At 42.5% G+C, this 16,864-nt stretch overlaps 1 protein-coding gene across 1 annotated transcript in view; it reads right to left on the reverse strand.

The window, feature by feature from the left end:
• Nucleotides 1-16,864, reverse strand: part of septin9a (septin 9a) — a 133,587-nt gene that overhangs the window by 104,543 nt on the left and 12,180 nt on the right. The window contains exon 2 of the mRNA XM_072693336.1: nt 7,652-7,723. Coding sequence (XP_072549437.1) covers nt 7,652-7,723 — 72 coding nt within the window. The remainder of the gene's footprint in view (nt 1-7,651; nt 7,724-16,864) is intronic.

A 16,864-nucleotide genomic window follows, 5' to 3' on the forward strand; every position in this document is an offset into this window, starting at 1 on the left:
ATGCCTTTAATTCTGTAGTGTGTGTGTGTGTGTGTGTGTGTGTGTGTGTGCGCGTGTGTGTGTGCGTGTGTATGGAGTGAAAATGCATTGCTGTTGGACGGCTTGCAGAGTGAATCCATACACACAGCTGGGAATGCACTTCCCCTTCGTGGCTGCCTGGAGCTCCACACACACACACACACACACACAAACACACACAGATTTCTGTCCACCATCCCCCTAGACTACACTCATCTACTCTCATTCTGTTCTCCATCTGTCCCCCCCGCCCTCCCCCCCATTCATCCCTCTTTCCTTGTCCCCATCCCGCCTCGCTGCAGAATCTATCACAGGAGTCAGCTGGGCATTCTGCACTACAGCTTGAAATATTTGTCCAACCCAACAGGACCCAACTGTTCCCGACTGTTCGGGGGTTTGGCTGGGTTCACTCATCATTTCTCAATATTCTCAGGCGTCGAGTCGGGTTCATGTTTCATGTTCGGGTTTCTCAAAGCCAGTCCTCCAGACTGATCTGATTTGGGCCAGCATTTATCCATTTAAGTTAAGCTCTTTCTGCAGGCCCAGTAGTGGCAGCCATTTCTGACGCATAATCTACTTTTAGAACACGGACTGCTTTAAGACTGTAGGAGTTTAGAGGTACAGCCTCTAGATTTGTTTTGAGTACATGTCTAATTTAACAAGATTAGAAACTGGGATTACTGTAGATTAAACCAAAATATAACAATAAACAAAAACATAAAAAAAACAAACAGACGATTTCCATTCTGGTGGAATGGCCACTGGGAGCTGATGCAAAGAGGTTAAAGTGGAAATCAACCAGTATTGGTGGACCAGTGAATTGCACAAAATCCAATATTAGCATATGAACTTGAACTTGATTTATTTAGGGATGTTAAGCTTAAAGCTTGATTAATTGATTCTCACACCTTTTAAACATTTACGCATTACTTATGTGAATAGAGCATAGTGCGGGTTCAGACAGAATGTAGTCGGGCTACAGTCGGGTTCAGACAAAACAGTGTCGGGCTACAGTCGGGTTCAGACAGAATGTTGTCGGGCTACAGTCGGGTTCAGACACAATGTTGTCGGGCTACAGTCGGGTTCAGACAGAACGTTGTCGAGCTACAGTCAGGTTCAGACAGAATGTTGCGGAGCTACAGTCGGGTTCAGACAGAACATTGTCGAGCTACAGTCAGGTTCAGACAGAATGTTGCGGAGCTACAGTCGGGTTCAGGCAGAACATTGTTGGTCTATAATCCGTTTCAGACAAAATATTGGTAAATTAAATAAATAAAAAAATGACTATGTAAGTAAGTGTTGCTGGGCTACATTTAGGTTCGGATAGAACTTTATCAGGCTTCAGGTTTCCTGGAGAGCAACTGAATTCAAATGTTCAGGCCCAATTAAAGCCCTGCATGCCTCTGAAAGCCGGAAGAGAGACAGGGACAGAGAGAGTCAGACAGCGAGGCTCAGTCTATAACCTATAGTGGTTCTATAGTCAGTGGTTCTATAGTCAGACGCTGTTGTTGCCATTCTGTACTTTGCTCTTTATTGTTTTATCTGTTAGCTCTTCAATCAGAAACTGAGTGGCTGCTAATGGCATTGTCTCACTGACACACCACACATACAGGCTACTAGGCTGAGAGCATAGTTATATTCAGAGTCATACACACACACACACACACACACACACACACTTTATGGGTAGCTATTACAGCCTGGCTGTTTTCCTCTCCCAGTCAAAGCCTATGGAAAATCCAGCTCTGCCAGGAGGACAGATCACAAACCCACAAAGGCGATGCCACCAGGGACAAAAGTAGTACAGCACCAACTGCCTTTTTCCACACGGCGAGAGCAAAAAGCACTAAAGGTCTGGCCTGTTCCCCTGAAGCGATATTAAGCGGCACTTATAGATCTGGAGAAATTCTATCTACAGACAGAGCAGAGAAAGGCCAAAGCCGAGCTAAAGCAACAGTCTAGCAGAAGAGTGGAAAACCGCTACAGCAAGCAGCAAGAGGTGTTGTAAGGTCATGTTCCTCTAAAAAAGCAGAGGGTTTGGCTCTCTGCCTTTGACTTACCTGCGATTTTGTCCCCCTCCATAGCCAGAAACACACACACACACCCGCTCACACCCTCTGCAGCCACATGTAGCCTCAGCCTTTCTCCTTCAAACCTTCTTTTTTTTTTTCCTTTGGACTTCCCTTTTCTCTCCCCCTACGGCACTCGCTCACGCTCTCTCTCCCTCTCCTGCTCTCTCGCTGTCTCTCCCTCTCTCTCTCTCTTTCTCTGTCTCTCTCTTTCCCCTTTTCCTCGGTTTAATTTCTTCCGTGTGCTGTGATAATGAGTGCATCCAGGATTACAGCATACCCATGTGCTGATCATATGGAGCTTTTGTTGCTCCTCTTTCCCCCCCCCTCCTCTTTGTTGCCGTTAGCGATCCTCTCTCTTTCCTTTCTTTAATTGTAGACTTTTCCCCCGGAATAATGCTCAAATGAAGTGAATGTCTCTCTCTCTCTTTCTCTCTCTCTCTGTCTATCTTTCAGTCTCTCGCCCTCTTCACTCTTACACTGAGGCAGTATTGTATCTCAGATGGAAACTCAAGGCCATGTGATTTGAGCTACGTTTCCCAAAATATCTCTCTCTCTTTTTCTCGCTCTCTCTTGCGTGCGCGCGCACTCACTCACGCTCTTTCTTTCTCAGTGCCATGAGGAATCCACGACAGCCCCGCCAGGATCTTCCCCAGGGTGTGTTCTGAATTTGTGTGTGTGTGTGTGTTTGTGGGTGAGGGTGACTCTTAAGAGGCTAACAAGACATCGATCACCCACCTTAAACACTCCAGCAGCACGCAGTTCAAACATATGCGCTCTAAAGACCCAGACTGCATGCAAACACCTCCATTCACCTCCATTCACCTCCACTCACCTCCATTCACTTCTCCACTGGCTCTAATGCACAGCTTTGCTATGCGTTGCTCAAGCAGAGTAAACACGGCCTTCTGGAGTTGTTTGGAGTGCAGGGGCCTATTTTTCTTCTCCGTTCAGGAAGTAATGGCCTTTGACCTGTCCGCCACACTCGAGGGGTCAAAGGTCATTTGGCAAGCAGGCGGAGCCCAAACACAGGACGAACACACACACACTTGTGTGGGTGCTCCAAAAGGACGGGCCACACCCTTTCCCCATTCACCAATACAGCTTACTCTCTCTTCCACACACCTGACTGTCCCCTCACACCTGGGAGGGGCCCCTGGGTTAAGTGAATCTGGCTCCTCAGGGCCCCCAGTGTAAATGTACACAGTATTTTGAGTCTTATAAATATCTTCCCAGTGCTAATTGAGGTCAGCTGTATTTCACCAGTATTGCCCTCCAGTCAATGTGGAATTGGCGGTCCTAAAAGGGTCTTGGGTCATGTTTTCATCAGCATACCCCTGAGCAATCACACAGCCAACATGGCTCCGCCCTCTCTTCGAATCTGAGCAACCTGGAGAGCTAAAGCTGAAGTTAAAGCTGAAACTGTCGAGCTGAAGCTCAAACCGCTGCCATGCGTGCCCCGTCGCCCCTTATGTCTGGGGTCTGGCACCTCTACGCTTTACCGTGGAATTTTGTGGCCGGGTGCCAGGATGGACCGGAGGTCCCGATGCAGCATCATAACCGAGGAGATACGCTGTCCACTGAGATACGTGACATTAGTGAAGCGGGCTTCATGTAAAATTACTCTACTGCCTCAGCCCATGTGATTTTGCACTTTCAGTGATGGTTCTGTATCTCTTTTAGTCCAGAAATGCTCAAAGCGTGAATTACACTTGACTGTAGGGGGAGCCCAAGAGCAGAAAATACCGATTCTTGCATAATCCTGCTTCAACTATTCCCTTTGCAGAGTCACTTTAGACTATGGTAAGTCTGAGTGATGCCACAGAAGAAACATTTTTGAATCCATAAAGAACCATTTTGTTCCAAAAGTAAAGAATGCGTACAGTTTTTTGTAGCTCTCATCAGGAGATTGTGAGTTCAGTTCCCAGTGATACCACAGGGTTGGTAGGATGTATCTCCCTTTCACTTACAGTAATGCTAGCTAACGTTGCATCTGTTAGCTGATGTAACAGAATGGGCAGTTAGTCTGTGGTGTTGCTTCACCTCTCAGAGGAAGCACATGATAGCCTTCACCCTCCTAGATGTGTGGCATCTAGGTAGTTGGGGGGAGAATCTGGGAGGAATTTGGACAGACTTGTTTCCTTGACAGGTTTTTTAATGCAATTAGGCATTGAAGACATTAAACCAGACCTTAAGATAGACCTTTAATAGCAAATCAGTACAAAAGATGTTCAGTAAGAAATGAACATAAAAAAAAAATACAACTGAAAATCAAGTGTGAAAATGAACACAAAAAGTACAGCCTAGAAACAGCAGGTACTCATGTCACTTCAAAAAAACGTGTATCTCATGATTTCATCATGACTCCAAAACGTCTCTTTAAAAATCTTTTTAATTGACGTCCATTGACTTCAATGCTGACAATGCAAGTCATGCAAAAACTGCCATAAAACCGCATAAGAAACACAATTCAGAGCTTTTAGTGTAATGTTTTAGTTAATCTGTAACTGAGGTTGTACGCTGCTGCTCTTGTATTACAGACAGCTATCTATTCACTCATAAAGCGCAATGCCCAAAGGCTTCTGAGCACAGAGGAACAATGCCTGCACTATGAAAGAGCTCATAGATCTACACCCACTGTAAAACCCCCAGATTCATTAAAGGAATACTCCACTGTTTTTATCTTTTTAAACCTGATCTCCATCTGCTAGATTTCTTGCACATACCGTGACGCATCTGCAGCGCACAAATCAGACAATATTCAATAGTTCGTTTCCACAGACGATTTTTGTTGCCTTAAGTTTGCTCTGAACTAATATTTTAGGGTTTCTGTTCTTAAGGCCTAACACCAATATTCCTAATATAATTAAAGTAGGAGTGCAAAGCTCTTGTGCTTCAAGTTCCTTCTTATAAATTCGGATGTAGTAAGTAGGGATGCACCGATTCCACCTATTTCTGTTCCGATACAGATACGTGAACTTTGCGTATCTGACAAGTCCCGATACTGATCCGATCCGATTGTTTATTTAATAAACCATATACCTGTCTATCTGGAAGAGACTTAAGGCATCAGGATTGACGTAATTATTACTTAACTAACTTTGTAAACCAAACTATGACAAATGAACACCGATGTAAATAAACCCAGTTTCTGTTCGTTGGTTACTAAATGAATAACTGTGCTGGACCTCGGCACAGTGTTGTCTGGGTTCAAGATTTTTATTCTGAAATTCGAAGTGTGTCTAAACTAGCAGCTCCTCCCTTATATGCAAGACAAGCTGGACGACTTACTGATAGTTGATGACAGGTCGATGGTATGCTGGTTAGATAGGGGAAGTCTTGCTGTTTGTTATGATATGTGTCTGATGTCTGTAGGTTACTCTGATCCTGGGTTATGAGGCCTGGAAAACCTTCGGTTTCCGTGAATGGATCGGTCCTTTGGATCAGACTAATTATCTGATACCTGATCCAGATAATTGTGTCAGTATCAGGACCGATATCCGATCCTAGTATCGGCTCGGTGCATCCCTAGTAGTAAGTACAACATGATCTGTGTTCAAGTGGTTTTGCACATGGCATAGCGTTGCACAGCACAGCTTTGTTTTTAGCATTTTAACAACGGTGGAATATTTTTTGTAATTATTCTAGATTTTTACTGGATAGTGTTGTTATCCTTTTGATGCAGTGTAAGGTCGGCTAGCTGAAGAGATGATAAAGCCGGTGGGCTAGGGTTAGTTTTTATCTAGCACAGATAACGGATTTCCCAATTTTGCATACGACTGTAGTAGGACTGCAGCGGTATACTGGTTTTAGGTATACCACTGTATGAAAAGTGATAGTTATTATACTGTGTACATTTGCTTAATACCTGTATTGGCAAAATATCACAAAAAATCCCACCAATGTATTACTATTTTCAGACAATCAATTGATTAATGGAGAAAATAATTAAACGATTAACGCATAATGACAATAAGTAGTAGGTGGAAGCAAAATAACGTTCTAACGTTTTAACGTTCAGCTTTTTCATTTATTCAAAAGGGAGACATTTTACATATACTTTCATTAGTAAATGATTTTATCTATAATAAATATTATGCTCAACCAAAAACACCCTTTGCTCTAAGGGTCCATGTTAAGTCCCTACACTCCTAGTGTCAGGAGCATTGCCAGTGCTAGGCAGAACTACAACTGAGGGGGTTAAGTGGCAATACCAAACAGAGAGAAAATCTCCAAGAAATTAAAAAATTTGGAAATTCTGAATACATTTTTTCTCAAGGTGTACCAATGCACCATTCCCCACTTCATTAAGTTCATTAAGTTGATAACTGCTGAGTTGACTGAGTGTCTGTCTCTAAACGAAGATATGGTTCTGAGATCCTTAAAAGGGTCTTCAGAACTTCTGCATTGCTTTACACTGTTAAACATAGAGGTGCGTGAGGTGAAGCCGTAGAAGCACCACTTTTAGTTTCATAAAGAGCACATGTTTGTAACAGAGATGAGTTTGAAGGACCTGTTTCCCTTCAAGGGAAAGATTCTTTAAGCTTATACAAGGGTCTATATAAAGTACTCACCAGCAGGAAGTCCTCACGTTCAACCAAACTTTAAGCAACGCATGTACCTCACTGGCTTACTAGCACCGCCTGCTGGACAGAAACCCTATAAAGTCACTTAGGGATTATATTCAATTTTTTCATCGATTTACAATGTGGTGGCATGTAGCAAAAAGGTGATCATTCAGTTACTTAGTTTATGTAGAATAAAATATGCTCATTGGTTTATGGTTGTGTCCTTGAAACATATATTGCTGCTGTCCAATGACAAAAACACGTATCCCCAGCGTTGTTTAGGAAAAGTCTTGACTCATCAAAGAGTCCAGAGTGTCTGATTATAGAAACTAATACTAAGTTACAGCGATTTTACTGAACAGATTAATCAGTACAGAAACACAAACATCAGATCGGATCATCCGATACTCAGCATTAAGCTAACCTGACGGATCAGGCAACACACCAAGCACCACAGTCAAAGATGTTTCCCTATGCTATGTTTCCCTAACCAAACCCATTTTAAAACTCAAACGGCATGTGTGTGTATGTACGTGTGTGTGTGTGCGTGTGTGTGTGTGTGTGTGCCTGTCTGCTTGTGAGCTGAGTGTACTCCGAGTGCAGTCAGGCCAGGCTGGGAAAAGCTGACACAGCAAAAGCTGTGTACTCTTCTCACTAGGAGGGGATGCCTCAGAGATGAGCCATCACACACACACACACACACACACACACACACAGAGAGAACAGAGGAGCAGAAGTCATTTGGTCCATGAAAGTAAAATGCCACTGCCACATGTTTAGCAGACACACCCTGCTAGCCACGCATCACTCACCCCCCCCCCCCCCCCCACACACACACACATACACACACACATGATCTCACATGATATCTGCACATACTGGCACACTCATTCATAGTGGAAGCACAAGGTAAGGGTTTCTAATAAAGTGGCCAGCAAGTAAAGAGGCTGTGGCCAGTGTATGAAAAGCACAATAAAGGGTAGATAGGCTACTCACCTGCCCCAGTGGCACCTGTAGAGTCTCCTCTCTCCAGTCTCCTCAGCCGGCTGCTGGTGGACCGGGCAATACCTGCAAATACACAAAGTCTGTCAGTTACACAATCCGAGCAAACCCATTCATGTAGGCCTTTAACGAAAAACGAACCTAAAAAAACAACCTTTGAGAAAACATCAAACTTCAGAATAAGTCAATGGCCAACACGTTTCAAAGTATGTCAGTGGTCAACACATTGTGAAACCACTTTGTTTACCACCATCTATTGACTGTTTGCTTAAACCTACAGTTATTCAACCAAGGGCCATGCAGTGAAGCACGGTTTGTCGGGTGCATGATGACTTTTTCCACTTTTATCATCCATAAAAATGCCCACAAATCACAAGAGAATGCAACTTACTTACTTTAGTAGCCAAGACACTATTGCCAAACTCCAAGACAGAAGAAGTTTGTGATAGGCTGGCATACATCCAGCCTATGAAACAATACTTTAATTACACGCTTCGTCCTAATGCTTGTGTGTGAGTGTTTTTGAATAACTGCAATAGATTTTATAGACTGATTACATGTACAAGCCATTTGGCACAATTTGTGTATCTTACCTCTCCACCTAGTACTAGCTTATTACTATTTTCTGTTTCTACTGTGTTGTAGCTATATGCACTCTGGCCTGACATAACACTGACATTTGTCAGTATTAAAAATTATTGTAATATTAAAATATATTCAAGCATTTAACATAATATGTTTAATAAAAAAAAGTGTGTGAAGGACTGGAAGGAATGAATCAGTCCAGGGATGTACGTAGCTATATACATATATATAGATACATCTCTGGACTGATCCATTCCTTCCAGTCCTTTATAGTCCAGTCAAGAGACCATCAAAAGATCATACACTGGTTGCTCTGTTTAATAAACCCAGTTGACCCAACTAAACACACACATGCACACACCCACACACACACTATTGAGCTTAGAGGCATGTACTTAAAACAACATGAAAACAGTCATTTTTATGGTCCGTTTTGAAGTAAAAGCGTAACGGCTGACCACAGCAGTTCCAATGAACATGAGCTCATTTGCAGATTATAAAAAAAGGTAAATGTAGTTTTGATAAAGACACAACATTCCTGTGATGTTGTGACGCAGACTGAAATTTTCCAACCACACAAGCTCAAAGAGATTTACACTTGATAAACACACACACACACACACACACACACAAGTACCCATATTACAAACCCTCTTGATAGGACGTGATCAGTGCATGCTGACCTAGTTCCTGCTCAGAGCTGTATAAAAACTGTATATTTGCTCACTTTCACTTCGATAGAATTCAGGTTACCTAATCTGGAGGATCACGCCAAGCAAGCGGAGTGGAAAAACAACTGATCAGGAGAGATAGGAGAGAGGTGAAAGTGACAAATTTGTGAGTGTGTGTGGGCGTATGAGGGAGCGTGACAAATTCAACATTTCTCTGTGACTCAGATTCTCTCCGCTGGAAGGCAGTCGAAGAAAAGGTTCAGTCAAAAGAAAATCACATTTACCCAGTTTTCCCTTTACTTCAAAGGGAACCAATCAGACGAGACACGTTTGGTCTGACTGCATTCAGCGACAAAAGTGTTAGTGAGGTCAGGATGTTGGGTGATCACCACCCCACCACTTATCCTAAAAGTCAAGTATGGAGCATCAACCATCATTCCAGAGAATACAGTTCTGCACGGCTCAATGCTGGGGGGCTTTATACTCTTTAGCCAGAGCTGAAACCCCTCTAACAGAGCTGTAAAACGGGCCGATTCCAAAACCCCAAAACAGTTACCTAATAGCCTTGACTCACTTTATTTCCCCCCTGAAATGTGCGCACACCAAGCTCACCATCTACGTTTTTCAAGGCTAAAGGAGAATATGGAAACTAAGACAAGGTAGGAGAAAGACAAACTGGAGGATGTGCCACTACAGGTCATGGAAGAGCCAGGGGTAGCACCATGCGTCTTGGGAAAGTGCTGTGCCGAGGGCTAAGAGTTAAGCTAGCTAACCGGCTACAGTTATCTTTGGCTAGCTATCTGCATAACTTACTGGGAGGACGACAAGAGGGAAGACTTGGGAATAGTTCTAAAAAATTATGACAATATCCTTATAGTTATAAGCTATACTAAGCTAGGTTATGCTATGAGAGGCTCAGCTGAGTGTCTCGTTGGTACTTAGGTACTGCACTGGGGTAGAATTTAGATCATCATCCTGTTGTGGAAACCATCCTCTTTTCAACTTCAGACTTTCAACAGCTGGTTTGACATTTAGATCCTTCCTGGATTTGCAGGCATTTGTCATTCACAGTTCCTTTTTTTTCTTCAAACATACCTTTACTGATTGCGGCCAGAAGGTTCTTGTTTCCACTTCATCAGCCCATAGCTCTCATTCCTAAAACTCATCAGGCTTCTCTAAAGGTCTGTGGCATACTTCAAACATTGAATTTTGCAAGATTCCCTTCTTAAGACTCTTCCATTGAGATTTAGCTTGTGCAAGCAATGCTGCACAGTGGAACGGTGCACCACCCTCTTCACTCTTCAGACTTGACAAGTACTTGACATTTATATGTTCATATGTTCAGTCTCTCGTCATTTCAAGACTTAACTTCTGCAACTCCCTTCTGGATGGTCTTCCTATGCCCACCATCAGGCCCTTGCAATTGATCCATGTAACTTCTATACTGCGTTCTGCTCGCTGGCTTCCTGTAGCTGCAGAAATTCAGATTCAAAACCCTGACGCTGGCCTACTAAGTCAAAAATTGGACTTGCAAGCTCTCCCCCATCTCTTCCCCCATGCAATGCCCCTGACACTGATGAGGGCGAAGACCAACACACGCCCCCTATGAAAAAGTGACTAATTTTCCAAACTACCGCTGATACAACAAAACCGGGCAACCAATACGCCTGCAGGGAAGCGCCTCATACCCGGCTTCAACACACCGGTAATTTAAACCAGATGAGATTCGAATCAACAATTTGATCCTCCGAATATAGTGATGCTGCCTTATTCTGCTGGGGCCCCAGTTTTTAGATATCTAATTAGTTTGATACATATTAGTATTTGGGAACTGTGGATTTGGAAAAGTGATTCAGCTGACTGTTCCTTATTACATTTAAACATGCTTCAGGCCTGATTTGCTAATCACGGTCTGAGACCTGTTTTCACATATTCATATATGAATCAGGACCGGACATCATCTGTGGTTGCCCTTTTACACATGTTGCGTACAGCCAGACATTTTCCATGTCAGGCATGTTCTCACTACAGGAAATGTGTACCACCTGCAGGAGACACAGCATGGTGCAAAATTAGCTTGGTTTAGCGACAGTCACATGAGGAATGGTGTCAGCATGCCCACTGTGAATTCACTGGAAAATGACCTGCTCTATCCACACATCTCACTCAGACTCACTCAGACATTACCCAGACTTTGTGCTAGGTGACTGAGTTTGCGTTCACACACAGGTTATGTCTGGAAAAGTTCTGGGTTACCGTGCAATCTGAGCCTTTGCAGCGCTCAGGGTGTCCAAATGTTCGCCACATGGTTCACATGCTACACACTGCTCAGGATTATCTAATCTTATCTTATCTAATAGTGGTTGTACAATGTTGCCACACTATTTAGTATGGTGGTATGCGGGTGTCAGCCATGATGGAGGAACCACAGAGGCTCTACCGCATTTTCCATTCCCAGACTGTGCAAACTGAGCGCAGAGTAAACAGACAAGTTCAATCAAGCCCCCAGTGACAGCGTTCGAGGCTTGAACCCTGTGGTAGACGCTAACACCTTACCTTGATGTCCAAACCTCAGGATTTCCTTTTACAAAGCAGATTAAGCTAAGCACCTCGTTCAGAACAAGTGTGTAAGTCAGCTCTCAATTAAGATGCCATTCTGATATTAACAAAATAATAGATGAATTAACCCCCCCAACCTCTCCTTTAAAACTAATTAAAGCCAACTCCCACAGGCTGTCCACATGGCTGCTGTTTTTACAATGTACGACCTGTTTCACTCATTTCTCTCCCCTTGAGCTGACGTGTATAGCTCTACATCAGTGCTGCTGCAGGCTGTGAGTGTTACAGGGATGTCAATCATGTGCTCATTACAATATTAAGACCACATCAGATTTGTCTAGTTTTTATCTAAACATTACTGGGTGTTTAATATAACACTCTTATCAGAACCACGCCCCTATCTACACCTTCACAGATTAGACTCGCTATGAATGTTAAGATCTGGCCACACCCACCTGATGCACCTGATGACAGCTTTTAAAGACTGAGGGGCCAATTCTCAATCCCCATTCTCGGCTGTACCTGTGCTCTTGAAGACTAGCTCCGCCCGTGTTATAGAGAATGCACCGGTAGGTGACCTTTCCCAAATTTCCCAGAATGTATTCATAATATGCTGCTGTTCCAAATCAGAATGGCTGTACAGCATCCTCCCGTCCACAGGACCAAACTAGGCATGCTTTGCATGCATCCCAAATGTGTCCTAAATATTAACTTGTTTTTGAGTATGTTGTATTTAATATTGATAAAAGTGTCAAAGTTGAGGATACTCAAATATCACCTTAGAACCGGTCGGTTTTTGAGTATGGTGGACATTGCTGCTCACATCTGGAAAACTCTGAAAAAATGGTGGACAAAGTGCAGCAGTGACAGTGGCAAGAGAATGGCTTATGTTGGCACAGCAATACTTTAACATTTCCTGTTCGCACAATATATTATTATCATGTATATATTTAACTACTGCAGCATCTGAGAGAATGTGCAAACCAAAGACTTTCAACTTTCGTCTACATGGATCCCACTGGAGCAGAGGGCACCCAGCTGACCGTGTTTATAATGCAAACAAAGACAGGAGAAGTGCAGGGAAATGTGGGTGTGTTTCGAGGAGGAGAGATGGGACGTGACTGTACAGGCTCAGCGCCCGGGCCAGGCTGACGCACATTCAGCGTCACTGACACAGTTTGCTGAGACGTGACCTTTTTTAAAGGGATCTGATGCCCACTGTTGTTTCTAATGATGCACAGTCAAGTGCAGTCCTTAGTCACTGGTTGGTCAGGACGTGCTTGGTGGGCTTCTGTAGTTGGTTTGCACTGGAGCTACGAGGTTAAAAGCTAAGTAGCAAGCGATGAAACATTACGTAGAGAGCATTTCCCACTAATGAACAGAAATCATTACTCACGCACCATAATCTCCAATAAATCATTCTGACAGTGGAGGACATACAGTCATGTGAAAAAAATGGGGATGCCCCATGACAACCTTTGTCTTCTTTAACATACTGAATACAATGTGAACAATATTGCGAGATGGAGGTGATGCAGCTAAACCCATACAACCAAAGAAATGTCTTTAAAAATTAGTTGTAAAATGTAATTAATGAGAATAAAGTTAGAACATCCCCACATTTATCACTTAAAATGTCTAAAATTAGAATCAGGTGCACCACATCAGCTGCAGATGGTCAGAACATCATCAGAGGTGATTCAGGAGGAGTCTGTCCTAAATGTCTAAACCTCAGACATTTAGTTTGGTTTGCTCTTGATTGTTGAAGTGAGTGGTCCTCAGAAAGAAGGTTGTAGATGCAAAGGGGAGTCTAGGAAGGGATTTAAAAAGATCTCAGAACGATTAGAAATCAGCCGTTCTAATGTCCGCTAAATATTATGACAACTGACAACATGGCCAAATCAGGCCATCCTAGCAAGTTCCGCCCCAAGGCAGACCACAAGATGCGTAAAGATGTCTCCAACAATCCTAAAATGTCCTAAACTGTTAGATCTTGCCACAGCTGACGTCTGCCATCAGAAAGAGAGCAAATGTTGACCAAAGTTTGACTTGGAGGAAAGCAAGGAGAAGAAAAATCAACCAGAGCTTGAAGTCTTAAGATTCATTCGTTCGAGTGGTGTCGGAAACTGGGAAATACTGTTGGTACCACTTGTAAATTGCACTTGAACAGCCAGTAAGGTCGTATTTACAAGTGGGAGATTCCAGATTCTAGATGATACACGAGTTCACGAGATGTGATGTGTATTTTGTGACCTTTTACCTTTTCTGTATGTTTTAAAATTTCGTTTGTTTTTACATTCCAATGCTGAGCTGAAAAAGATTCATTCATTGCATCTGATCTTTTGCAGTGTTTGTGGACAACTCAGTGATGTTGTTTTGTGATATCCTCAGGATCTCCATGCTTAGTGGGCGGACCTTGTGACAACCCGAACAAGAAGTTGCGAAGGTGTATTTATTCGTTTACCATCTGGTAAATACAACCTGAGCATCTGAATGCAGCATTTGTCAAGGTGTTCGCTGGCAAACTTCAGTCTTGGGGTCAAATAGGTCAAACACGTGAATTTGATTTGCTTGCAGATTCCTCAGTTGTTTGCCATTTGTATTGATAATTTTGTGTTAAGGTCAAAGGCTAGCCACGCTACCGGTGTGGCATGATTGGACATGGGTTCGTAGTTACCCAGGGCAACACATGTGAAGGCATCCACTTTTTGAGGCCCTTGATAATGCAGGTGCTGTTTGAGTAAGAGGTTGTCCACTGTTTGTACAATACACACAAGAGCACACTTGCTCTCTGGTGTTGCTCCAAGCCTTACAACTTTCCGGGCAGGCATTACTCTGTTTCACAACACCTGAAGGAAGTATGAAAGAAAAACAAGGAACAAAATAATGATCTAGCTTTATATTTCCTTGTGCTGGCACGGCCACTCCAGCCACAAAAAACGACACTATGGATCACAGTCGCAGTAGTCTAACGGTTGCCAGTCCCTGCTTTGGGCACTCTGTGCTCTATACCACTGTTCTGCAAGTTTTGGGTGCTTGAGATAAATTTGTCAAGGATATGGTGCTATTTGCATCTGCAGTGTTTGATGAGATGCATTAAGCACAAAAAATGTGCCTCCAAAGAAAGCAACAAAATGCTGAAAGTGGCACAAAGTCCTGAACCTAACCACTGGGCTTACACAAAGGGCCTAGTCCATACACTTCCTCCATGCTCTACTCACCCAGTACACCCAGCGCTCCCATTATACTACACCTTCAAACACACCGCCCTTCCCCACCCAAACTCAGTCTTTCTCATCCACAAGTACTGACTAGATCTCTCAGCTTTTAAAACCCTTAACACCTACCTCTACTGGCCTAATACATGCCTGCCACCCACGCTCTCTCACCTCAGCCACCAGATCTGCATACCTCAACCTTTTCCTTTTGTAAGTTCCAATAGTCTCATCTCCGAAAGAAGCTTAAAGCTATAACTTCCAGTAAGAAGGTTAGTATGCTGCCCTCATTGTCCTACACAGCTCTTAAGTGAACTGCTATGAAATCATTAAAAAGCCCCAGAGCACCAATGAAAGGTAGCCAGGTAGATGCACACCCACAATCTCTGTGCAACACCATTGAACCACACATGGTTCCAGACTCCCATTCCTCAATCCTAGAACTTGAGAATAACTCAAACAGTTGTATTGTCTTTTTCATGAAATAGTTCACAAACTAATAGCCGAATGTATAAAGTCATTTTACAAATTGTGTGCCTTTTCTATGTTGCAAAAAAATCCACATAAAATGCTTATTAATAATAATTAAGAATGATCCTTTTTATTCAGACATGGGAGCCTGTGAATTGTGATGTGGCAGTCTAACATGAAAAAGCAACACATTAACAATGTTAAAAACATCAGAGCTTGCCTTTTTGTTCCTGGCTGCTCCAGAGGCACTTCCTCCTTGTGATGTAATTTAAACCACAGTCCATTATTTACAGACATTATAGGATATCAATATAGGCATTTGAAAATGATCATGTACTAATGAAAAATAATGAAAAATATATTCTTACTCTAATTAATACAATTCTCGAAGAGTAAGAATATATTTTTCATTATTTTTCATTAGTACATGATCATTTTCAAATGCTTATATTGATCTACATGGCATTTGTGTCTACAATATCCACAAATAAATGTTTTTTTTTTTTAAAGAAATCATTATTATTTTAGTGTCCCTGTTATTATTTAGTGTCCATTATTATTATATTTGTGTCCCTGTTTACATTAAAAAACACATTATTATTTTAAATAATGCATGATTGGTGTGCGTCTCGTAGTTTAACTTACCACCCTGTTACACTTACAAGTTTTGTCTGTAAATAATGGACTGTGGTTTAAATTACATCACAAGGAGGAAGTGCCTCTGGAGCAGCCAGGAATAAAAAGGCAAGCTCTGATGTTTTTACCATTGTTAATGTGTTGCTTTTTCATGTTAGACTGCCTCATCACAATTCACAGGCTCCCATGTCTGAATAAAAAGGATCATTCTTAAATATTATTAATAAGCATTTTATGTTTTGTTTTTTTTAACTGCAACATACAAAAGGCACACAATTTGTAAAATGACTTTATACATTCGGCTATTAGTTTGTGAACTATTCCATGAAAAAGACAATACAACTGTTTGAGTTATTCTCAAGTTCTAGGATTGAGGAATGGGAGTCTGGAACCATGTGTGGTTCAATGGTGTTGCACAGAGATTGTGGGTGGGCATCTACCTGGCTACCTTTCATTGGTGCTCTGGGGCTTTTTAATGATTTCATAGCAGTTCACTTAAGAGCTGTGTAGGACAATGAGGGCAGCATACTAACCAGGATGCTGTGAAGATCAACGTTCTTTTTGTAGCAAACCAAACTAAACTCAGGTTTTCTAAATGTACAGTTGTGGTCAGAAGTTTACATACATTCATCATGTACATTAAAGATCCAAAATGTCTTTTTAATTGCCAAAGCCAAGGCTAGTGATCATAAACTTCCTGCTAGTGATCATGATTGACTACAGCAGTTAGCTCTATCGATCTATAGCTAGTGCCCACATAAAAAGGGTTTGCTTGACCAAAACAAAGTGCAATAGAAAGTCCAAAGAAGTTCAGTGCAGATCTGAGGAGGATGATTGTAGATTTACACAAGTCAGGAATGTCTCTTGGAGTCCATGCAGATTCCAAGATCAGCAGTTTAAACAGTTATTGGGAGGAATAACCACTTTGCCAGGGTCTGAAAGAAGACCCAAACTGTCACGTCTAGCTAAGAGGAGGTTGGTCTAGATGGTTAGGAACAACCCAAGAATCTCCAAAACGCAGGCGTTCATGAACTAGAAGCTGCTAGAACACGGGTTCCACTGTCCACAGT

The sequence above is a fragment of the Salminus brasiliensis genome, chromosome 12 (assembly GCF_030463535.1).
Source record: "Salminus brasiliensis chromosome 12, fSalBra1.hap2, whole genome shotgun sequence".
Taxonomy (NCBI): Eukaryota; Metazoa; Chordata; class Actinopteri; order Characiformes; family Bryconidae; genus Salminus; species Salminus brasiliensis.